General features: G+C 35.2%; 5 protein-coding genes across 5 annotated transcripts; 3 read left to right on the top strand and 2 right to left on the bottom strand.

The window, feature by feature from the left end:
• Window positions 1-2,110: 2,110 nt before the first annotated feature.
• On the bottom strand, window positions 2,111-3,738 carry LOC145577483 (uncharacterized). The gene has a single exon (XM_081634966.1). The coding sequence runs from the start codon at window positions 3,649-3,651 to the stop codon at window positions 2,416-2,418; it is 1,236 nt and encodes a 411-aa protein (XP_081491092.1). The 5' UTR covers window positions 3,652-3,738; the 3' UTR covers window positions 2,111-2,415.
• Window positions 3,739-9,877: 6,139 nt separating this feature from the next.
• On the top strand, window positions 9,878-11,043 carry LOC145579521 (protein H2A.7-like). The gene is made up of 2 exons (XM_081636762.1): window positions 9,878-10,170; window positions 10,581-11,043. Exons 1-2 carry the CDS (start codon window positions 9,973-9,975, stop codon window positions 10,785-10,787), a joined length of 405 nt encoding a protein of 134 aa, XP_081492888.1. The 5' UTR covers window positions 9,878-9,972; the 3' UTR covers window positions 10,788-11,043.
• Window positions 11,044-11,451: 408 nt separating this feature from the next.
• On the bottom strand, window positions 11,452-12,508 carry LOC145579520 (protein DESIGUAL 2-like). Its single transcript, XM_081636761.1, has 3 exons — window positions 12,293-12,508; window positions 11,934-12,139; window positions 11,452-11,830 (listed from the first exon to the last, which is right to left on the bottom strand). The coding sequence occupies exons 1-3, from the start codon at window positions 12,398-12,400 to the stop codon at window positions 11,596-11,598; spliced, it is 549 nt and encodes a 182-aa protein (XP_081492887.1). The 5' UTR covers window positions 12,401-12,508; the 3' UTR covers window positions 11,452-11,595.
• A 1,613-nt stretch (window positions 12,509-14,121) lies between these two features.
• On the top strand, window positions 14,122-20,138 carry LOC145579519 (protein HEAT-STRESS-ASSOCIATED 32-like). The gene is made up of 5 exons (XM_081636760.1): window positions 14,122-14,400; window positions 18,491-18,682; window positions 18,780-18,990; window positions 19,480-19,703; window positions 19,825-20,138. Exons 1-5 carry the CDS (start codon window positions 14,275-14,277, stop codon window positions 19,933-19,935), a joined length of 864 nt encoding a protein of 287 aa, XP_081492886.1. The 5' UTR covers window positions 14,122-14,274; the 3' UTR covers window positions 19,936-20,138.
• Window positions 20,139-22,446: 2,308 nt separating this feature from the next.
• LOC145578302 (uncharacterized) lies at window positions 22,447-24,321 on the top strand. The gene is made up of 2 exons (XM_081635646.1): window positions 22,447-23,047; window positions 23,575-24,321. Exons 1-2 carry the CDS (start codon window positions 22,447-22,449, stop codon window positions 24,291-24,293), a joined length of 1,320 nt encoding a protein of 439 aa, XP_081491772.1. The 3' UTR covers window positions 24,294-24,321.
• Window positions 24,322-24,558: the final 237 nt, after the last annotated feature.

Here is a 24,558-nt window from a genome sequence, read left to right as displayed (position 1 = left end):
AAAGATTGTGATGGAGAAGACCACACAGGCACACTTCAACACGTACCAAAATGACCACAAAAAACAATTCCAATCCCTCCAGTAAACCCAAATTTCCTTCATGAACAAGAACAACTCCCCTTGCTTAGATCTCCTAATGCCGTGTAACATAAACACCCAAACATAACTAGCGATGACAGGCTAAGCATCCCAACAGCACAATAATTTCATAAGGGAAAACAATCCAGACCAAATAAATGGTGATAACTAAGTGACAGCTTACCTCCTATGGAAGTATGGATACAGCTAAAAAAACACAATCAAAACGGCAGAATCAATATGATTTTTATAAGAATCCAGAAGGAGACATTAGGCAATTAGAAGAGCAAATTTAACTATAAGCCTTAATTATGTCCCACCCAAAACCAAAAGCATGCAACAGCATTAAAAATGCTCATTCTACAAACAGCAAGGGACACAAAACTCACAAGTAGAAGAACAAAAATCAACACTTACAAACAGCATAAAATTAGAAAAAATACAAAAGCACACCAACAGCAAGAACAAGATAAGGATAACCAGGATAGCATTTCGTAAATTATACTATAAGAAACTAACAATGACCAAACCATAGTCAAAGCATCTCAAGTTTTAATCGGAAATCTAAACAACAACAAACTGTACCCTAAAAGCATATTAAACATAAAAAGCCTCTCAAAAGGGACACATCCTAAGCTTCATCAGCAGAAATATCATCTCCAATAATAGAGTAGACCAACAAACCAAACAGCATTCATAGAGCATCAAAAGGACAAGCACTTAAAATAGCAGAATTAAGGTTTCATCATATTGAAACAGGGCGGTGGGTAGCCTGAGAGCATAACTCAGCAAAAGCCTTGGTTATCAATACTATTAAAAGGCAGAGAAAGACCTTAAAATGTTTTCTCCAACTAAGATGAATGTAAAGGAGCACAAGAGTTTCTTCTCATTCCATTCCCAACCTCCTTAAGTGAAACAAAACCAAAGACTAAAGGAAAAAGTACCCAAGAGCCCAACCTGGTCTCTGAAGACAAGGGGCATAATTCAAAAACTAAAAAACCTTGCCACGAAAGGTGCGATGGAGAACATTACACTTCAACAAGGAGCTAAAAGACCACAAGAAACAGTTCCATTTCCTCCAATTAACCCAATATTCCTTTATGAACAAGATAAGCAACTACCTTTGCTTAAATCCCCAAATGCCATGTAACAAAAACGCCCAAAATAAATAACGGCGACAAGCTAAGAGCCTAAGAGGCTTCCAAATAATTTCATCAAGGAAAACAATCCCAACCAACTTAATGGTGATAACTAAATTAACGGTGACAACTATCCTCCTATGGAAGTAAGAATACAACTAGATATCACAATCAAAATGGCAGAATCAATATAATTATTCTACGAATCCAAAAGGAGGCATTAAGCAACCAAAACAGCAAAAGCATGACACATGCCTTAATTACATCCTTCATAAAAAATTAAAAACCTAAATTATATCCCTCACAAAAGTAAAAGCAAGCCACAGCATTATAAATTTACTTGTCTAAAAACCTAGCCATGAAAGATTGTGATGGAAAACACCACACAGGCATACTTCAACGCGTAACTAAATGACCACAAAAAACAATTACAATTCCTCCAGTAAACCCAATCTTACTTCATGAACAAGAACAACTCCCCTTGCATAGATCTAATGCCATGTAACATAGACGCCCAAACATAATTAACGATGACAGACTAAGCATCCCCACAGCACAACAGTTTCATAAAGGAAAACAATCCAAACCAAATAGATAAGTGACAGCTAACTCCTATGAAGTATTAATACAGCTAGAAAACACAATCAAAATGGCAGAACCAATATGATTTTTCTAAGAATCCAAAAGGAGACATTAGGCAATTAGAAGAGCAAATTTAACTATAAGCCTTAATTATATCCCACCCAAAAGCAAAAGTGCGCAACAGCATCATAAATGCTTGTTCTACAAACGGCAAGGTACACAACACTCGCAAGTAGAAGAACAAAAATCAACACTTGCAAACAGCATAAAATTAGAGAAAATACTAAAGCACACCAACAGCAAGAACAAGATAAGGATAACAAGGCTAGCATTTTGAATTTTATACTATAAGAAACTAACAATGACCGAACCACAGTCAAAGCATCTCAAGTTTAAATCCGGAAATCTAAACAACAACAAACTGTACCCTAAAAGCATATTAAACATAAAAAGCCTCTTAAAAGGGATGTACATCCTAAGGCTTGATAAGGAGAAAAATCATCTCCAATAATTAGTTCAACTACGAAAAACTACCATAAAACACCGCAATTTAACTACCTTCTGCACTGCTCCAATCTTCACAAAATCTTACCGCGCCCGAACTTCTTCGATTCACCTAATGTTTACCGGACCTAAGAGCTTCCATGATCCTCCGCGTCTCCTCCTGCTCGGCTTCAGACCGCAGAATTCTCGCCTCAGCTTGCTTCATCGCCACCTTTTCCCACATCTCACTGATCTCAGCCCTCGCCTTGGCTCCCATCATCCTCAACCCTTTCTTCCTTAACTCCTCCCACGCCACGGCTTCCCCAACCTCCAATTCCAAATCTTTCTCGTCAGTCTCAACAACCTTCCCACTCTTCTCAATCACTTCATCCTCCTTATCATTCTTCTTCTTCTGATCCTCGCCAACAGCCCCAGCATTAGCACCACTCTTAATCTTCAAAACCCGAGCTTTCGATTTCGATCCCACATTACTATTACCATTATTTTCAGCAACAGCCCCATTGGTACCCTTATCATCCTCAACAACAACATCATCCCCAGCATTACTATAATTATTCTCCCAAATCTTTTTAGACAATTCAAAACACTGAATCTCAATAGGGTTAGTAAGCTTCTTCTTCTTCGCATTAAAAAACTTCTTCTTAAGCCTACGAACCTTATCAACAATCTGAACCTTACTAACCTCAACATGCAAAGATTTCTTAATAAACCCATAAAAATCATCAATTTCAATCATGGGGTCAGCCCCTCTTTTAGCCTTAAAATCAATCATACCTTTCAAAATCAGAATTTCATCATCTTCACTAAACACCCTCTGAAACAACTTCTTCGATCCCTCTTCTGGAACCCCACCACCGGCGCCGCCAGAAACGGCGGCGACACTCCCGGATTTCTCTTTCCTCGGCTTCTTCGACGAACTCTTGAGTGCACTCTCCGACGCGCGCTTCTCGGGTATCTGACCGGCGGGGAGAGCAGCAATGGTGTACTTAAGTTTATCCTTACCGAGGGTACCGGTTACATAGCCGGGTTTTGAGATGGGCTTGATTTTCTGCAAAGTGGGTTCGTCTTCTTCATCATCGGAGGAAGATTCGTCCTCGGAAAGAGGCCCCTTGTTGCCGGAGGCGACGGTGGTTGGCGCGGCGGAGGCGGAGGCGGCGTTGGAAGTGGGGACTTTCTTGCCGGAGGCCGGCGGCGGTGGTGGGGTTGATGGGGTTTGTTCTTCGTCGGAAGAAGAACCGGAATTCTCTTCTTCTTCGGGTTCTTGGCTTGAATTAGAGGTGGATTCTTCGGAAGAATCGGCCTCTGGTGGGGCTTCAGTCAAGGGTTTCTGGGCTTTGTTGCGAGCCATTGATGGAAAGAGGAGAGAGAAAGAGAGAGAAGGAGGAGAGAGAAGGTAGAGAGTTCAAGGGTTTGAGAGTTGAAGAGTTAGATCTACAAGAGGGGGAAGGCAGGGAGTTATAGTGGGGGAATGGGGTGCATCGTGCGAGGTGTGCGTGTGAATGTTTGATGCTATCCTTGCTTGATGCTATCCTATCTTTCTTGAATGAGGGATTGAGGGGGGCTATGGGAGTTACTAGGTGACCTAATTGATTGTCTTGACTAGTTGACTATAACGGTTTTCGAATGGTTAACTACGAATCTCTGTAGAAAAGGGTTTGAAATAAGAGGTGAGGGTCGAACATGAGTGATTGAGCATGGCGAAGGAATTAGTAGTATAATTTTATATCTGAAAGGTATCAGAGGTTGATATTTTAGAAATAATAGTTTTTTTAGATGATATGGAAGTTGTTACGATGAACGTAAGTGCGAGGGTTTCAACAGAAGTATTACTTTGGTTTATTTTGTACCTGAGAGCTTAATGCAAGTCTATTGTATAGTAATGAGCTCTCTTGTTTGAATGGTGATATGACTGATTATTAATACAAGTAATTTACGTAATATGGAATATGAAGAGATTAAATAACAGATCTTTGACTGTTGTACGGAAGAAAATATATAGTTATTCAGCATGTTTTTCACTTTCACTATTTTTTTCTATAAAGAAGTCTAAATATATATATATTCATCTCCACAATATAGTGTGTCGCTTGTAAGATTTTCTTTCCATTGCATGATAAATTTGTTAGGGGTACAATTGACCTTGAAAATAACCGTTGATATGATTTTTGTTAGTTATTAAAGTAGTTATCAGCTTTTAAATGCCTATAGCGAATGTCAAAGCATATTTGATAAGAATATTTGAAATTGCTAATTCACGTGCGACTAAGGCGTAATCAACAGTATCTTTTATTTGAGTAATTAACTAAAAAAAATTGAGTATTTGGCAATGTAATTAGAGGGTAATGTTTAGTGGTATAAGTAGCTTTTATAAAAAATAGTTACTCCGTAGTATTTTTGCTATAGTTTTAGGGGGAAAATATAAATTACAAAAAATAATAGCTAAACAACAACTACCAAACACTCGTACTTTAATTATCTATCCTCACAACTGAGTACTTGTTGACAGCTAACGATGACTTGTACAAACATTACAGCTATTATCAACACCTCATTTCTTAACCTACATTAAAATATCATCTATATAATTTGAATTACCAAAAAATATCCAATTGAATCCACTTAAAAAGGCAAAAATGTCTACAATTATCATATACAATCAATGAAAATGGAAACAAAATCAATTAGAATCAATATAATAAATTCATTAATAATTCATGTAACCCATCAAATCATTACAAAATGGAAACAAAATCATTCAAAAGAATTATGAATCATTCAAATAACCCGATATATAGCACAAGTACAAACTAGCATATTACGGAGTATTTTATCGTTGTTAATATTTTATATAGGAAAAATTAATAAGATTGGTCCCAACTATTAGCATTCTTCTTTAAAAGGTTCAAACTATTGATTAATTCATGATAGTCCCAACTATGGGGTGGTCTTTCCAAAAACAGTCCTTGACCTATTTATGACTGGTTAAACCGGTTATAGACACCACATGTCACGAGTCAATTGGCTAATGTTTTAATATATTATTTTTTTCTTAATAAAATGTTCTCCCCCCATTTTACCTACTTGACCCTTTCCACAGCCATCAATCTCTGCACCGACAAGCACATGAACGGATGGACCCCTAACTACCTGTTGCTACAACTTCACTCCTCTCCCACTAGAACCCAAGCCATACTCTAAAAGCATCCTCCCTTCCTTAACCCAACCACCATCGTAGATCATCCTATACACCAACCACACACCTCCCTACTTTTGCGATCTCTTCCTCTCGAGTTGTGTTGTGTGGGAACGTGGGTGGTGATGAGCAAGGATAGGTGAGCGATATTGTGGGAAGTGGTGAGTAGGAGACGAGTGGGCATGGCTCTAGGTAATTGGGTTGATGGGCGGTGTCTAGTGGTTGGAGATGGCGTAGGCTAGGTGGAGAAAGAAGGGTTTAATTAATTAGATTTTGTAAAAATAAATGGGCCAACAAAATTGCAACACGTGGCAATATTTACCGGTTTACCTAGTCATAACAGGTCAAGGATCATTTTTGGAAGAACCCTTAATAGTTGGGACTGTTGTGGATTAATCAATAGTTTGACCCTTTTAAAGAAGAATGCTAATAGTTCAGACCTTTCTTGTTAATTTTTTCTTTATATATACGTTGATATTTGATTAAGAAAAGCGAATAATAACCATTTTTTTAGAGTGAAGGATAACTCAAGGGGTTAGAACTTTCATCCTGATTCCATAACATCATCACTCGCCCTTGTGCCTCTCCAAACATCAAAAAGAAATAATGACCTTTTTTAATTATATTTTTTTTAAGGAAATTATAACCAACGTCAAAAAAGTCAAGATAGATTATTTATTGTTGAACAGTGTTTATTAAGTGTCGATATAATGCACGTAGTTTATAACATGTTTTAAGTTGTTTATACCCATATATTGTGTCCAATCATTGGAAGATAATGAAATAGAATCTAAATGTTGGAAGTATATAAAGTTCATCATTTTTGAGTTAAATTCCCTCCTCATTCAAGCTTTTACAATAATAATACGTACTCCGATCCATTCACTCATTCTTCTTCACCTATATGTTAAATTTGGTTGACGATTAATCTTCGTCACAAACTATGGTGCAAAATAATAGGTCAGAGTTGGATACAAATGACCGATTATGGCAAAGGAGTTTGTAATTTAACTTTGTGTATCTAAAGCGTATCAAAACTTAATAGTTATAATTATTGACATTTTGAGGATGCAAATACTGTAATGGTAAATATAAAATATCGAAAATGAAGATTTGAAGAGAAGTATTACTTCGGTTACCTTTTGTTTTATATAATTAAGAACTTATAGCGATTCTACTTGTTATAACGTAATCACTCTAGTAGTATTATTGAGCTCTCTTAAGTGAATGACAAAATGACGGACTTTTAATATGTATTTAACTCTCTTAAGTTGATCTAATTATCATTAAATGAATAACTATTGTAAAATAAAAATCATTTTACAAATTTCATTTCTAAATTGTTGATGGGTCCCCATTGATATTCGTTATTTTTATTGGTGATCCCTCTATTTAAAGTTATCACATTTTTTTTACACAATTAAAGTTTTCACATTAAGGACTCATTCTTATTCTTCATTCAACTAAACAACCTTCTCTTAGTTAACCAGGCTATGCAATAATAGGTTTCCTGCAAGACTTTGGTTTAGGTGTGTTATTTTAGCTTGCTTACACAAGATTGTCCCTTTTTTTTTTTTTTTTTTTTTTATTTAAGCTCTTGTAGGTTGTTATATTGCTTTTATTTATATAGTTCTCTTTGTCAAAAAAATAATAAAAAAAAACCTTCTACATCTTACCATATCAAATTGCCATCTGATTTTTACTAGATTCATTTTGCATGCTTGTCAAACTGATTTGTTAGGTGTTGCAAGCATGCATTTTAGTAGAAAATATTTTATCTTTAAGTATATTATCCATTTTAGGGCCTGTTCACATTTAATGAGTTGAGCTGAACTGAAATGAAATGAATATTTTATGAGAGATTGAAATTAAGAGATGAACTGAACTGGGCTGATTGAAGCTGAACTGAAATTAAGCTGAAATGAACATGCCCTTAGACTCACTTTAAACTGCATGTGCTTGAAATTGAAGATGATAAGCCTGTCATTATGCATTCATTGAAATAAATAATCTTGTATAGCCCTATAAATATTTAAAAAGTTAAAGTAAAATAAAATTTAATCATCGAATTCAAAGTCACAATTAATTTATTTCTATATATTATATGATCTGATCTTATTGTTGAATTGAAATGTGATCATATCTAAAAGCTACTCTTTTATTTATAATTAAAATGTGGCAATAATTAATCAAACTGGACTTTTTGGTATTCATGTTGTCAACAACAGTTTATTGTTAAATGATGCCATATATATGATAGAAAATATTAAACTCGGGTGATTGTGGTTAAAAAAATTATTCGTCACTTTTCCATGCTAACCCTAATAACACTTGGTATTTGAGAACCAATCACACATTAAATGAAAAAAATTGTTATGTCAAATTTTAGAAGCTTAAATAAATTCAAGGTGTAGCGAACAAAAAATATTGCCTCGCTAACCTTTGTACTATATGTGAAAGCTGATTATGATTTTGTTGGCTGAAGTTTGACCATTACATACGATACTGAGCTACCTACCTTAAAGTAAATAATGACATGACATGCATGTTAGCTGATTGAAGGTCAAATCTATGATGTAGATTTTAATTATGAAATCTACCAAGATTGTTAATTGAAGTTAATAAGATGGATTTAAGGGTTATTTATATATCTTTCTAGCTATTTCTTGATTGATTATAGTAAATGAATCTCAATCTCGACATTTGCACTATTAAACACCTCAATTTAAGATTTTGTTTCAATGATAAATTTGTACTCTGTAAGGGTTTATATTAGTGTATGACTTTCATAAACTATTTATAGTAGTCTTTTTTTCTAGTTAAATCTAATGTAATTAAATTGTTTGTTCTAAAAAAAAAATAAATTGTTGATTATGTGTCCTAATCCATCAAAATAAGTTAATACAATAAGTACTGCCCTTACCCTTTCTTCTTCAAATGGACACTACATTCCACTTCATAAAAATCCTCCTAAACATTCTAACATAACAAACTTATTTGATGTTTGCTTAGTGCTTTATTTTCATGGTGGTCATAATAATTTTATTATTGATTGTTCTAATATTTTAAACATATGTATAAACTTTATATTTTGCCTTAAACTGAAGAATAATGACAACAATATCATTATTCAAACATTAGAAGAAATAATATTCCCTTCGCCTTGGAACACCCAATCATTAATAAAAGCAATCATTATCCATTATCATTTAATTTAATTTAATTGTACATAAAAAAAAAATCCAAAGTTGATCCAATAACTCATGTAGATCATTTAAAAAAAAAAAAAAAAAACTATTTATTAGGTCCTGAATTTTTCCCCATAATATAAGATAAAAATTCAGACAGGTTTAGCCTAGTGTGAAAGCTATTCATAAGTAAAAGTGCTTTAATTGCAGTTTTACTTTGGTTGAGAATATAGATTCTTGTCATTAATTCGCACAATCAATATAAAATCAAGTAGAATCAAAATGAAATAATGGTCCTTGTCCGTCCTTTTCTCTTTCAAGCTATCATCTTCATCCTCGTTCATCTTCAACATCAACATCAATTAATTCTTTCATATAGTTTCGATGTTATTACGGAGTACTTCGAAACTGTCATTTGAAGTGCACTAGTTGGTTTAGCATTTCATTCTTTTCAGTGATTCATCTTCAATCATTTATTTTGAAGTTTATTCATAAATAAGTTGAACACGCATGCAATGTCTAGTTGTAGTTATTTCTTTTCTCTGATCATCATAAAGCTAAAGGAAGAAGATCGATTTAAAATTTTGTTTTCACTGAACTTTTCATCCCAATTCTTATGAAAATAGTTTTCAATGCATTTTATGTCATGTTTGGAACTAAAAATGAACGTTATCGATATTCAAACATTAAAAGATCATCTGCATATTGGGAGACTCTGATATTAATATCAACAACCGTTATTCATTTTTCGTATCTTTTACGTGTAGTTCAAGATTATTCTATATTACACTATAGAGTAATTTAATAACTCAGGAGACAGATCATTAAATTAATATATTATCTCACACATCCTTGTACTCCGTATCCATCTGGCATTCTCATACAGTTTTTTTCAGTAAATTTCTTGTTATGAATTTTAGTTCAAGATGATCATTTTTTTTTGGCGCAAAACTGCACAATTACTTAAAAATCAAAACTATCCCGCTAATACCCTGACAAATTCCTACGTCAGATATCCAAAACAACAATCTGCCACATCATACCCCCAAAAGCAACACACACCGTAGATCTCCTCTTCAATCCAACGGTCCACCTCACCGATCCGTGCCATTCAATTTGATTGGCTAATAATCATTCCCACACCCTTTAAATACTCCTCTCCACACCTATTTTCTCTCTCATCATCTCCTCTCTCTCACATTCTCTCTCTACAACTGCCGTGCCCAAACTTCTCCCTTCACACTACACGACAACAACCGCCGCCTCACTTTCTCTCTCATCGTCGTCAATGGCCGGAAGAGGCAAGAACATCGGCCCCGGAGCCGGCGCCGCCGTCAAGAAAGGTGTCTCTCGTAGTAGCAAGGCTGGTCTTCAGTTTCCCGTTGGAAGAATCGCTCGTTTTCTTAAGGCTGGTAAGTATGCCGAGCGTGTTGGTGCTGGTGCTCCCGTCTACCTCGCCGCCGTCCTCGAATATCTCGCCGCCGAGGTATTTTCTCTCTCCTCTCTCTTTATAGTTTCATCATATTTGTTGATTTGTTCGAATCTATCCTGTTTGTGTTCTCATTCGTAAATCTTCTTTGATGATTATCTTATTTTCGAGTTTTTATTTTTTATTTTTTTTTTGAAATTTGTGTTAATCTGTTCGAATTTATTTTGCTCTGATTCGTAAATTTTGTCATTAATTTTTCTAGGTTTAATTTGATATCTAATATTTTGGTCGATTTTCTTTGATTAATTTGACATTTCGCTTTAAACCTAAAATTCGCCTTAGTTTTTCGTCTCGATCAAGCCTTAAAATTCTCGTATCAGATTTCAATTAAACCTAATATTTTCTTTCCAAATTTATTGCGATTTTTGATAACCTAACTTTATTCTCTCTCCTGTCAATCAATGAAGGTTTTGGAGTTGGCTGGAAACGCAGCAAGAGACAACAAGAAGACCAGAATTGTCCCGCGTCACATTCAATTGGCCGTCAGGAATGACGAGGAGCTCAGCAGGCTGCTCGGCGATGTGACGATTGCTGCTGGTGGTGTTATGCCGAACATCCACAACCTTCTCCTTCCCAACAAGGGCCCCAAGAAGTCGGCTGCTGATGACGAGTAAATTCGACGTCGAAAGGAATCCAATCAAAGTTTAATCGTAGAAATTTGTAGAGATGGATGAACATACAAGCAGATAGTTTTATTTTCTACACAGTTCTTTAGGATTTATATTAGTTTTATGAGTTTGTCTAGTTTCTATGAGTTAACTTTGGTTTTTAGATTAGGGGTAGAATTTTATGGTTACAAATATTTGGTACTCCGTATCTTTTATGGAAATTGAGTTAAAAAGCTTCAATTTGAGCATTTCTGGTTGGAAATTTTGTGCCTATTTGTTGCAAATTGCGGTTTAATTTAAATTCGGATTATGCGATTTTTGAAGAAATTCACCTAATGTTTTGTTAGCGTCGTGAAACAAACGTCTCTTTAAATGAGTTTCGTAATGCGAGTAATGTGACCGGTTTGAGTAGAGAAATTTGATGTTTAACTCGCAAATCATTGTTCTTGAAGATTTGTTTAAACGTCTATTCATTCGAATTTGGTACTACTAGTTGTGACTAATTTTGGTAGGGATTTATTTATTAGTGTTGTAAAGTTCTTGAAATGTGATTTCGGTAGATTAAATAGGTAGGTTTAGGTTGGCAAATTGGTTAATTTGAATAATGAAACTCCTGACTAAATTTTGTAAAGATGCAAAAAATAGTGATATAAGAGTACAACTATAATTTCCATAAAACAGAATAGACAAATTGTCAATTACATTTAAATATGCAAATAAGAAAGTCAAAAGAGGGAGTGGGTTAACAATCAATATTTTAGCTCATCAAACAGGGCAGAAAACAACATTGGAGAAAGAAGGAAGGAAGGTATATTTAGGCAGGAAGAGGAAAGGGACCAGTAGTTCTGTGTTGTTGCCTGATCATGTGTTCTTCTGCTCTAGCAGCACTGGCGCCAACGTAGTAAGCAACAAGGAACAATCCATGAATGAAACATAGAATCCCTCCGATCACGAATAAATGCTTGTGCGAGAATCCGCAAGTCTGTCGTGATCTTGAGTTTGATACCGTCCCAAGAACCAGTAGGGGGAAGGCGATCAGCAATACGATCCTGGTATGTTGCAATGGAAGATGTTAAGTTTTGCAATATAACACGAGTTGTTTTAAATAAGTGGCTAATAATATAGGAGTATGAAGGTGTTTAGAGCGCGTACCAAGAGACAACTAGGGAAACCACAGCTATTTGTTTGTTCGAAGAAGATCTGATGTACTCTTCCCTAGATGATATGCAAACACACCCACCGAGTACATTGGCAATAATATGAGCTATTGCTAGCAATACACAGGCTGCAAATCCGAGCTTGTATGCTTCATAGCTTGGTTCTCTGCACTCGAATATCCAAACTCTCATAAACCTCTCCTGTAATGTACAATACAGAACAAATTGAATTAGTTATTCTCTTCTCAATTCTAGAGATCATTTCTCATTTCATGAGTCGGTGAATTTTGTTTATTATACTGTATTTTTCATATACTATAAGAGCATGGAGTAAATGATGAGGTGAAAACATACCTTGTTTTGAGCAAATTGAGCTTCGATGCCTAATATCCCGGCCACAATATCCATGATCATGATAAAGAGACAGACCACAGGCCCCATTCTTTTAGACAAAAGCGGCATTTTATGATCTAGAGAAAAATCTCCAAAGGTTTATTTCTATTAAAAGCTTGATTGAGATTTAAAATATTGGAAGGCTTTAAGTGTTCATTGGTCTAACAACATACGAGCATTTATAAGAGGGAGCTTACAAGGGGGAGTCCTTAAGAAGTAGGGAATATAGAATAAAGTTTAAGGCGTACTTGCTGATCATCCCAAATAAAATGTGATGACATGAAGAAAAGATTAGCTGTTGGAATTTACACAAAATTAAAGGCTTGATAGTTAGCTATTGCAAGAGATTGAACTAAAAAGGTTCTTTTCTCCTCTTAAAATTGTTCTTTATTCCAAGTTTGTTTTGTCTTTCAATCTGTTAGTTTTAGATTCTTGGCATGGGGAGCAAGGAAAGAAGGGTATCACCAGCACACATTAGTACAAGGCGTCGTTAAAGCTCATTACTATACATTCTCTTGCAAGCTATACAAGATTATGGCGTATATGGTAGTAGATTTGCTTGTCTTCTTTGTTTCTCAATCAAACTCGAAAGTGAAGATGGTTAACGACTTAACGTAGATATCACTTGAAAACTTCTCATTTCTCGTGGCATATAGTTTTTGGTATGGTTGGCAATGGATCGGAGGTGGATCGGGTGGAGCGTAATCCACCTCCATCCACCAACGATCCATCCGTCATCCAACCCATCCATCACCATTTAATTCTTCATCCACATCCAATCCATCCATCGCCCGCGGATGAATCGGGTGGATCGGGTGAACAATGAGTGAAATAAAATACACTATCCTTTAGTAATAATAATTCTTCATCCACATCCAATCCATCTATCATCCACGGATGAATCGGGTGGATCGGGTGAACAATGAGTGAAATAAAATACACTATCCTTTAGTCATAGTACCAATATACATAAACTAATAATTTGATATATATTTGACGAAATCTTTAAATTTTCCAACATTCACACTATTATACGAAGTTTAACTTATATTACTAGTATATATGAAGTATATACTTATGTAGTATTACAAATAGGTAAAAAAATATTTGAAATTTTGTAAAAAAATATAAGCGGATGGATGGATGGGTCGGGTGATGGATGAATGAAGCTCCACCCAAATCCAACCCGATCCATCCATCATCCATATAAAATCCGTGTTTTGTCGGATTTTTATCCTTTTAATCAGATCGGGTGGTTCGATTATCCATGAATTCGGGTGAAATTGCCGGCCCTAGTTTTTGGAGTAATAAGTATTGATCCATCTACTTTCAATGTAAACAAGTAAACAACTGCTCTTACATTAATAGTCTAATACGAGTAATTTTGTAAAAGATATCACGATCCACTTTAATATGCTTAAATCCTTAAAGACAATTCACTTATGACTTGACCCGTTTATAGATTCGAATCTAACCCAACCTGCCTACTAACTAGTTCTAAAATTTCTAATTGAGAATCCATAACCTTGTTCTTTACAAATTGAAGCTTTGTGAACTTTTATCTTTATATAATTGGGCCTTTGTACATCCAAATTGAATAAAAACAATGGGCTTAAAATCTAAAGTTATCAAGAGAATATACTAGTACAAATGGATCAAGATAATCATAAAACTGGATAATACTGTAAGAGTAATAAAATTGAAAAAAGGGGTCAATGGACCCCACATTCAGAAAACAGATAAATTGCTGACAAAATAACATTTGTACAAACTTTGAGCGCTCTCTAGAACAACCGACTCACACTCCCTTCAACCAACTTTTTCCATAATCATAATAACTTTGATCATATAAAATCCCTAAATTCTTCATCTTCTCACACAAATTCAATTGAACTCAAATTTCTGCATTTCTGGGATTTTTTTCTCTCTCCTAGTACGTTTTAATGGCATCTTCGTTGAGGTGGAAGAGCTTCTTCGAGGAGGAAGATCGTCCAGAAAAGCCTAGAAGTTTTGGCGTTACTGAAATTCGTGGCCCTCAATACTCTATCTTCTCTCAAAATGTTCTTGAGGTACTAATTTTGTTTTCTTTGAATTTTGGTTGTTCATTTTCATTTTTGTGGATTTAAGTATTGAATTTAATTTCTCAATGTTAGAAATGTTATGATGTGATGGAGATTAAAGTGTAAGATAATTGATTTGATCTATTTCAGTTGCATGAAGAAGTTGATGTGATTTGTTTAATTTGCATGAAGAAAAAAGAATTGGATTCATGTTTTAGGTGAATGATTATCATTGAAGAAATGTTTGATGGATATGTGGACTCTGAGTTAGTAAACTTTTAGCTTCAAATGCTACCCGCGTGATTTTGTCACGAATTCCGAATTTAAGGTTTTTTAATTTAATTTAATTTAATTTTAATTTTTTTTATTGATGCTCAACAATATAGCTTCCTTATGATTGCTCTTTTACTTTGTGTAAATAATCTTGTAATTCTGTCTGAAATTAGTTGTCGCATTACTAGTTTGAATTACACAGTTAATACTCCTCATTATGTTAATTTATACTCAGTAGTCTGCAAATCAAAACAGTAGTCTGCAGCACTATAAATAGAACGGCCTTTAGTTTGTTGCCAATATAAAATAAAATTATTGTTTGAGTTCGATTATAATCACGGAATACTTGGCAATTACTCCATATTAATTGGAAAAACTGTTGAATTTCATGATCATGAGATGTTCGACTACACTAATAGGAAGCAAGATGGAGGTCTATAATAAAGTAGCATCAAATTCTTACCCTGTTGAGGCACACTTGAACTAGTGGCCTCTAATTATAACTTTGATGCCTTGTTTCAGGCGGATGGAATGGGCAGACGAGTTGGCTAATATTTTTTTGGTAACCAGGATGCATTACTTAACTACTAGAGTTCATCATAAGAGGATTAAGTTACAGACCCATTGTTCGTGGTTGAACCATGTTTGTTGGAAAGGATAATATTAGTACACTCTGGGGGAGAGTTCAAAACACAGGAGTTCCTATATCATACATAGTTTCTAGTTACTATTATACTTAGCTAGCTTATATAATAATCCATTATCTGAGCTTCCTTTAAAAGGCAGTTGCACAGTTGCACTTCATTTTGTCTGCTAAGCAACGCCATACTCCCTGCATTGGGTTATAGTGAAAGTTAACCTTACATATGAACATTATGTTGCTTAATCTCTCCAATGGCTTGTCTTGAGCCTGTTGCCATACAGTAAAAAATTTAATAGATGTGTCTTCTATTCATTGTAGAGCTTTCTGGATTTTAGTAAACTCAGAATGGAGCGAGGAGATAGTGTATCCTTTCCAAGTTAGAGATTCAACCCAATAACCATTTCCATCCCAAATCTGCAGCACAACCTGCTACTTTGTTGTTGTGGTTAAAGGAAGCATCAGTGCTAATTTTCATAGACAAGGGTGGTGGTGGAACATGCATGCAGGGTGGGCTCTTTGGCCCTGGTTTGTTTTTGTGATTGAAAAACCATTCAGTGGTGATATTGGATTAGTTAAATACCCATTCTACAAGGACCAAATAGCAAAGGAAGATAAAAGTCCAAGGGATGGGTGGTTTGAAGAATTAGTTGAAATAAGTTTAGTTAAAAGCCATGATTTGAAGTTTTTGGTCAAAAGAATGGGAAGGTGAATGATGTCCCAAAGTTCTGTTGCTCTCTGGCAGAAGAAAAGAATGTGCTCCATAGATTCTAAGACATGAGCACATAAAGTTTAAGTGCTGGAAGCTGAAACCATTCTTCTATTTAAGTTAACATTATTGGGAATTCTGTTCCAAAATGCTGCTAACTAAAGAATATGATTTTGGGGTGGCCAGGTGCTTTCCAAATGTAATCCCAAGATGGGCTACTAGGCAACATGTCTTGGCTGAGAAGTTGTCTGCCATTAATCTAGAAGCTGTTTTAGAGTTAACTTTCCTTTTGATGTTATTTGCGAGAGAAACCTATATTTGTTGTTTGAGAAAGGAATTTTAAGGATTATTTTGAGTAGTTCATCATGGATAGAGAAGTATAAATCATGCTGAATATCGTGGGGATTTCTATATAAATCACTAAAAAGTTTATTGTTCTGGTTCCTAGGGAAGGGCCCAATGACATGACTTCGTTCTAAGAGCTTCATCTCCACAGGTCTATAGATGTTCCATCTCTATATCCCAGTACCTGTACCAGTCCAATACCTTCCCCACTGCTTTCCAAGTGTGAGATCCTAATCGAAGATTAAGGGTTCTTGCCTATTATTGACGCACTCACGCACTTCTCTAACATTAGGTCAGCCTCCCAATTAGTCTTGTTGTCAAGTTTCCAGTATAATCTGGTCAACCTTATCAAATTTAGGTGATAATTTTGAGTGAATCCTATGACCTCTGTATCCTTAGGTTGGCACAGGCTCTTCCAAGCTATCCTAGTGATTTACTTCCTGTGACACACACACACACACACACACGCTCGCGCGCGCACACACGCACATGCCAAGCTTGTGTTAGTTCATATAAGATATCAAGTTTTCCTCAAAAAAAAAAAAAAAAAAAAAGATATCAAGTTGTCGACCTCATATGGCCCATTTGGACTATGCATATTTTTCCTCATTTTTTGACACCATGCCAGGCTTGTGTTAGTTCATGTAAGACACCTTGTTACATTGCCATTTTGCATTTAGTGTTGGGCGCACAGTTTTGCTAATGTTTGAAGATTGAGTTATATTTGCCTTGGATCTTAAGGATATGATATGCAACATTGTACTGCTCTTGCTACAATGCTACATCCTTTTAGGGACATAATCCATATTGGCTTTAGCACATTATTTTGTTTAAGTGTTGGTCTTAAATTGCACAAAATTGTATGGAGTATGAAGTGACTTCTGTCCTATATTCTCCCTAACTTTATTAGTTTAGTGGAGTCCTGCAGACTTGGAGTAACAAAGTGCCTTATCCACGTTTAAAACTTGGATGCTTTCCAGAATTGAAGCTTATTTTAATGTATAAATGAGTAGGATAGACCCCTGCCTCTCTCTTTTTGGATGACCAATACCTATTGCTAGCAGCAAATGTGATTTCAAAATTTGATCTTGATTTTAAACATTAAGATCACCAATCTTTGCTAAACAGTTGTTTGGCTTCAACACAAATTCTTTGAAATTGATTCCAGTAAAGTATCAGGCTAGAGTTTTACTGACTGAACTAACTGAAGATCATTTTCATGTTTACTTAAGAAAATACGTGTGGAACATATGGGTTATATTTGCTATAATTTTGGTTATATTGGTAATTTTTTTGGTGATTAGCCAATCAAATATGAAAGGTTTCAAGATTCAACCATCTGTTTCTTAGTATTTCCTCCCTGATATTCGATAGGCTTCATGCCTTCTCCAAAGCCAGGTCAGTTACTGCTTTGATCAGCACAAAGTTTCTTAGAGGGTTGCTTAAGCATTTGAAGATGCATACGGCTCTTATATTTTGCTTCATATTCACTGCATATGTAGTGAGTAATCTTTCTGTTTCTCTGACAATATAAGCATATGAAAATTTAGAAGTACAGTGCTTGTGTACTCTATAGTCTATATCACTGTTGGAAAAAAGGGTTTTCAATATCTTGATGATGTGCTGGTTATGAGAAGTCATGAACCATGGAATTCTGGTCAAATATCTAGTGTCTTCACAACAAACCACTGCTGAGAAAGCTTTCTTGTTATTCAAGAGACATCTAGTTGCCACATTTCTGAGAGGAACCATTAAGAGCTGCTTGGGGCCTGGGGTTGTTGGATTTAAAAGGGTTATGAGGGAAGGTCCTTTAGAAGCTTTAATTAGCACTTGTGGACACCTTCCTTTTTCTTTGCAAGGCAGCTGAATTGACATAAAGCAGCCTTCTGATTGCAAGTTAGAGCAACATCCTAGAGTTGTTATGCTGACAAAGCATCAAACTTGATTGCAGTTTGTTATACTGATTATTTCATTAAAGTTTTCTTGTTGCTTTATATATTATGGGGATAGATGTCTCAAAGTGATATGATAATTACCTCCCCTCCACCCCCCCTTCTTCCACAATAGTGAAGTCTTATATATGTGGAAAGTGAATGTTTATTATGGCTAAGTTGGTTTTGCACATATTGTAGGATGTTTTCGAGTCAATGGGGCAGTTCGTCGATGGTCTGAAGTTTTCTGGAGGTTCTCATGGCCTAACACCAGAGAGCTACATAAAAAAGATGACTGATATGGCACGCAGACATGATGTTTACATCAGTACCGGTGATTGGGGTGAAAATTTGCTCCGCAAAGGCCCATCTGCTTTAAAACAATACATAGAGGTAATTAATGATCAGGATTTATCCTCTTTTGGGTTTTTTTACAGGCAACTACTACCTAGTCAAAATTGTTCTGAAATCTTTTTCCGGTACTCTTCAGGAATGCAAGCGCTTGGGTTTTGACACAATCGAGCTAGATGTGGGTTCACTTGAGCTTCCTGAAGAAACTCTTTTAAGATACGTGCACATGATCAAGGATGCGGGTCTGAAAGTTAAGCCTCAGTTTGCAGTTAAATTTGACAAGTCTGATATACCATTGTCTGGAAACAGAGCATATGGAGCCTATATAGCCCCAAGGCCCAGATCTTATGGTAAACTGGCCTGCTCCTTGATATTGTAATTTACCTTGACGTGCTTGATTTGGAAATTTTTTGAACAACAATTTATTCTCTATTATGTATCTTGAAGTTGTGAATTTGTGATTACTTGATGCCTTTTCTGTCGTAATCATATGCCTTAACTGCTACAAAAAAATCTGAAAGGTTTTTGTTCATAAATTTATCTTGTTTTCTGGAGGTCCTCCCTTTTAAGGTGTGTGAGAAAATCATGTAGATCTACTTTTATTTAAAAGCAGAGGAATATCTTGAAAGTGAGTAAGCTGTTACTAAACGACAAAGACTTTGTTAAACCTTCTGGATGATAACATCTTTGCATGCTTGAGCTATATGTCCTAATAGTGGCGGGTGATTAAATCCATGGTGGTTTCCAAAAGGTGCAACACAAAGTATGATAATCTTAATACTCTGACCTGCAATAATTTCGTTAACTTTGTGTATGAATGTCCTGTTCTGCATGTCTAGATTTTGTTGAAGATGTAGACCTCCTAATCCGAAAGGCAGAGAGATGTCTGGAGGCTGGGGCGGACATGATAATGATTGATGCTGATGATGTTTGCCGTCGAGCTGAATCATTAAGAGCAGACATCATTGCCAAGATTATCGGTCGATTAGGAGTTGAGAAGACAATGTTTGAAGCTGCGGATGCCAGAGCAGCTGATTGGTTTGTCAGCCAATATGGTCCTAAGGTGATTATCTTACAGTATCTGCCACTCTCCATTCCTAAATTATACTCTATTAATTTGTTCTATTTAGTGAACTGGACATCTCACGTAATCTGTACATTCTTGCTTATTATCACACTTTCAGGTGAACCTTTTTGTGGATCATTCCCAAGTGGTTGATCTAGAATGCCTCCGTGGGAGCAAAGTGGGCAAAAATCACATGTCTGTTCTCGGTTCTGCATATCGTCTGTTATAAGGTGACCTTTGCAAATCCGGTATAATTGTTGTGTCTATGTGCGTGTTCCCCTTTATTTTATTTAACTGCAGTCCCGCTAGCTGTACTATAAAGAAAACATGTGGAAGACTTGTATGAGTTTTGTAACTATCAGTACTCCAAATTATTTTAATCGTGTTCTGATATGTGATGTCTTTATATGCGGTTGGTGATCACCAGATGCAGATCCTGGCTTGTACTTTGTGCTCTAAATTTTGTACTTTTGGAAGTTTCTGCCCTTAGTGTTTTGGGAACTGATTTAAGCATTCCCCTACACTTTATTTCTATAGTTCTCCTTGAGAGGAGCATGAGATTCTGTGCTATCAGCATAGGGAACCTGGTAATCGATTTTGGGTATGCTAGATTAAATTCCCTTGGTTCTGTTAAGTTGGTTTTACGATAAAGTGTTCAGTTAAATTTTAGAGTTGTCAGCCATGATAGAGAAAGAATGAAGAATGAATGCAATCTTAGAAAGACGGTACATTATAAAACTACTGTAGGCTCGTAACATTCTTGTGTTAGACGGTTGTAGACATGAATGCCTGTTATTGAGAAGCTATGTTTCTCGGATTAGAGTACTCGTGTTTGATATAGGCACAAGCCTAAGTGTCTGACTTGGCTACTTTATGAAAATTTCCCATGATATTGGCTCCCAAATGAAGGGTCAAGTGCAAGATCGACACGAGGTAAAGTGAAGAGCTAGTCCGAGTAACATAGCTGACAAGTAGGGTGACATTTTCGTTTCACGATTATAATCATTTAAGATGAGTCAAAGAATTTGAAGCCTTTCACCAACACATGCCAGCCTAAGAACAGTTATTGTTGTTTGTTAAATCCTAATAGTTGAAGAAAAATTAAAAAATAGATCCTGTAACAAGAATAATTTTTTGTGTGATATTGTCTGGCATAAATCACATAACAAACTTGAGGATCAATATTCAATATAACAACTCCGAATTTATTTTAATTCCAGTTTGTAACAAGACCTTCTTGTGCTGCAATTTATATATTCATGTAATTATGTTACAATAGCCTTAATTAAAAGCAGTGTCAGGCTGTCACATGGTACTAGAACAGTCATACATCTAACATCTGATACATGTTTCAATCTTTTTGATGGTGACTTTCTATCCTTTTCTTATTGGATTATTGATTACAAATTTACAATAACTGTTTACAAACACTAGTATTTCTAAACTGAAGTCACTACCAATTCAACAATACACAAATGTCCAAGTATATAAGATAAAATGTCTGCAGAAGCTGCATAACTCACTACTCACCCGTAGTCACTATTCCGGTTTTCTATACGAATTGTTGACTATTAATACTACCTCTGATTTTTTTTAATTGTAACTTTGGGTATTATTTGTGAGATATAAAATATTCCAAAGTTGCAATTATAAAAAATTGGAGGTAGTATTTTGATCATGTATTATTTGTTTTGAAAATACTCATTAAGACAAATTTAACAAGATTTAATACGATTACAGGTTTTTTCATGTATTACTCGTAATAGATCATAAAACATATATATGTTCTTATATTGAACGGGTAAAACAAAACGTAATGGAGGTAACATTTTAATTGCACACGAAACTAAATTTATTGGGATTGTAATAGATTTGATCTAGAAATTTGGATTAAATGATTAGTGTATATGCCCTTACATTTGGAGTAATAATTTAAGCATCAAGAGTATGTGCACATATAAATGATAGTATATGTTAAATTTAAGAGATTATTGCACAAGCTTGTAAAGTTGTAATTTTGTAGAATTCCATCCAAGATGATTGACTATTTATGAAGCTTAAATAATCTAAATACAATAAATATAATACCAACACTTTTAAAAAGGCTATATTGCGGTATTTATATGTGAGGTATCCTACATTGAAGAAGAGGAGAAAAACAAACAATAATATAATTTTAAGGAGCCATCCCTTATATTGTATGGAGTAGGATTTAGGATGTTAACTTTTTTTCGATGTTTGGTAAATACTTTGTGTAATTTAACCAAAAAAATACAGTAGAAAGTGAATTTTGACCTTGATTGTAAAAGTCAAATAAGGTAATATGAGTATGATTTCTTAATTATTGATGAACATTAATACAGAATAATTGTTCCTATATAATGAGTGTGACAAAATAGGAAGATTAAATAATTATTACAAAATAATTATTTTTACTTCCTTGCTCTGAGAATTATTGTCATATTCTCCCACGCCATTAATACGTGCTGAATCAACAAATATAGGAACAAAACCAAGTTGCCAGAATTACATGCACAATAATAAAATTCATTAGGTGACTTTATTTATTTTTTGGTCAAAGAAAAATTTCAATTTCTCTCCATAAAAATGCTTTCTAGTTCTTCCCCTTTTTCTCTTTGATTGCCAATTTATACATTATAAATTGTTCTCACAAGCTCAAAAATGAGGGAAACAGAGTAAAAAACTAAAAACAGAGTAAAAGAAACAGAGAAATTTAAAAATGTCAGCAGTTTGGACAGCAGTTAAGAAATCATTGGATTGCAAGTCAACCCCATCATCTGAAGTTCATGAACCAAAACGCAAAACAAAGACCACAAACAGCTGCTGTAAGCCTAAGTCACGAGCAACCGTACCGCCTTCGTTGTCGTCGTCGTCGTTGTCATGTAAATCAACCATCAGAGATGTGATTCATGGTAGCAAGAGGATCAAACAAAGCTCATCTAGTCGCAGCCCGATGTCGATACGTAGCAGTGATTTGATCAACCCTGTTACCCATCATGTCAGATTCACCAATTCTGATGTTAAGAACACAAAGGATCATGGTCGTAATGGCGGTAATGCTAGTAGTTCACCCTCAAAATTTTACCTTGGTTCCCCTGCATCTAGACCAAGATTGAGGAATGTTAATAAGGGGCTTGATTCTCCCTCAACTGTTACTAATGAGCCAGGGAGTAGCGCTGTTTCGAGGTCATCGTTTCGTAGTCGATGGTTATCGATTGCCGAGGGTGAACTTGGTGGGGAGTTCAGACAAAATTGTCATAAATGTGGTGAGCCATTAGCTAGGCAGGATGCTGAAGAACATCATCTTTCTAATCATGCAGGTAACTTGAATTTTGATTTTATATGTTTTGTTTTAATATAGTACAGTATAATTTTTTTTATTTTTTATTTTTTATTTTTTTTAAATTTTATGTTGCAAATTTAAGTTTGATTTTGTTGGGTACTTGTCATAAAAATATCTCCAATGTGGTTTCAATTTTCTTTTTGGTTGTGGCATACATAAAATAAAAAGAGTCCTAAATTGCTTCACATCATCTTCACCTTATGGTCTTAAAATGATCACCTATGCCACCCTGCTCCAACTATTTTAATATTCTTTCTGTTTCATTCTACTTGTCCCGTTCAATCCAAAAAGCTCTCATAGAAACCGGACTATGGGACAAGTGAATTTACCATTTCAGTTAGGTAAGATATCTTCATTTTTGGTAAATTAATGTAGCGTTAGTACATGTGCATTAATTTTCAAAGTCAAAGTGTGCTAACTTAATTAGACCAAAGATTAAATTTCCCAATCAATATGCATTTTTGCATTAAAAAAAAAAAAGGCGTCTTGGATATAATTTTTTAGTACGAGGAGCAATGCATGATCCTTCTTATTTTTACTTGTACAATTTTGGTGCAGTGACTGAAGTACTAGAAGGGGACTCATCTAGGAAAGTGATAGAGATGATTTTCAAGGCAGAATGGATTGATGTCGAAAATCGAGGACGCATCGACAAGATCCTGAAAGTCCACAACCCACAAACAAAGGTAGCACAATTTGAGGAGTACCGTGAAATGGTTAAAATTCGTGCAAACAAGCTACAACATTCCAAGAAACATCCCCGTCTCCTAGCCGATGGCAACGAACTCCTTAGGTTCTATGGCACAACAATTGCTTGCTCCTTAGGCAAAAAAGGGTCCTCAAGTCTTTGCACTTTGCAAAGATGCAACGTTTGTTGCATTCTAAGACACGGATTCTTGCATAGCGAGGGTACAAGCAATAGTATTATGGGAATATTTACTACTTCGACGAGTGAAAGGGCATACAGAAGCATAGATATCGATGTTGAGGAGAAAGAAAACCATAGAAATTCCTTGAAGAAGGCTTTGATTGTATGTCGGGTGATCGCGGGGAGAGTACATAGGCCAATGTTGGAGAATATACAAGAGTTTGTTGGTGGTAGAAGATCAGGGTTTGATTCCTTGGCTGGAAAACTAGGATCAAATAATTCTCATGTTGAGGAGCTGTTTTTGTTAAAATCAACAGCTTTGCTTCCTTGTTTTGTCATTATTTGTAAGCTCTAAGAAAAGAGCTCTTGTACAGTCAATACAGTTTAAAACTATTAAGGAAAAAATAGATAAAGAAATGAACAATAGTTTGGATATTCTGATTTTCTAGTGCAAGTAGTAGTATAGAATAGAATTTTACCTAGACAGATGTAAAATTGGATTTCTTCTAAAATCATGAAGTAATTTTGTAACCAAAGTTGTAGCACAATGAATATCCTGGTAGCTAGTAAGAAAGTGTAACTGCGTAACAATTATGGAGTATTTCATATCGGGTACTCCA

This window comes from Chenopodium album, chromosome 14, assembly GCF_948465745.1.
Source record: "Chenopodium album chromosome 14, dcCheAlbu1.1, whole genome shotgun sequence".
In the NCBI taxonomy this organism is placed as follows: Eukaryota; Viridiplantae; Streptophyta; class Magnoliopsida; order Caryophyllales; family Amaranthaceae; genus Chenopodium; species Chenopodium album.
Note: the sequence above shows the minus strand (reverse complement) of the source record. Positions and strands in the feature narration are given on the sequence as shown.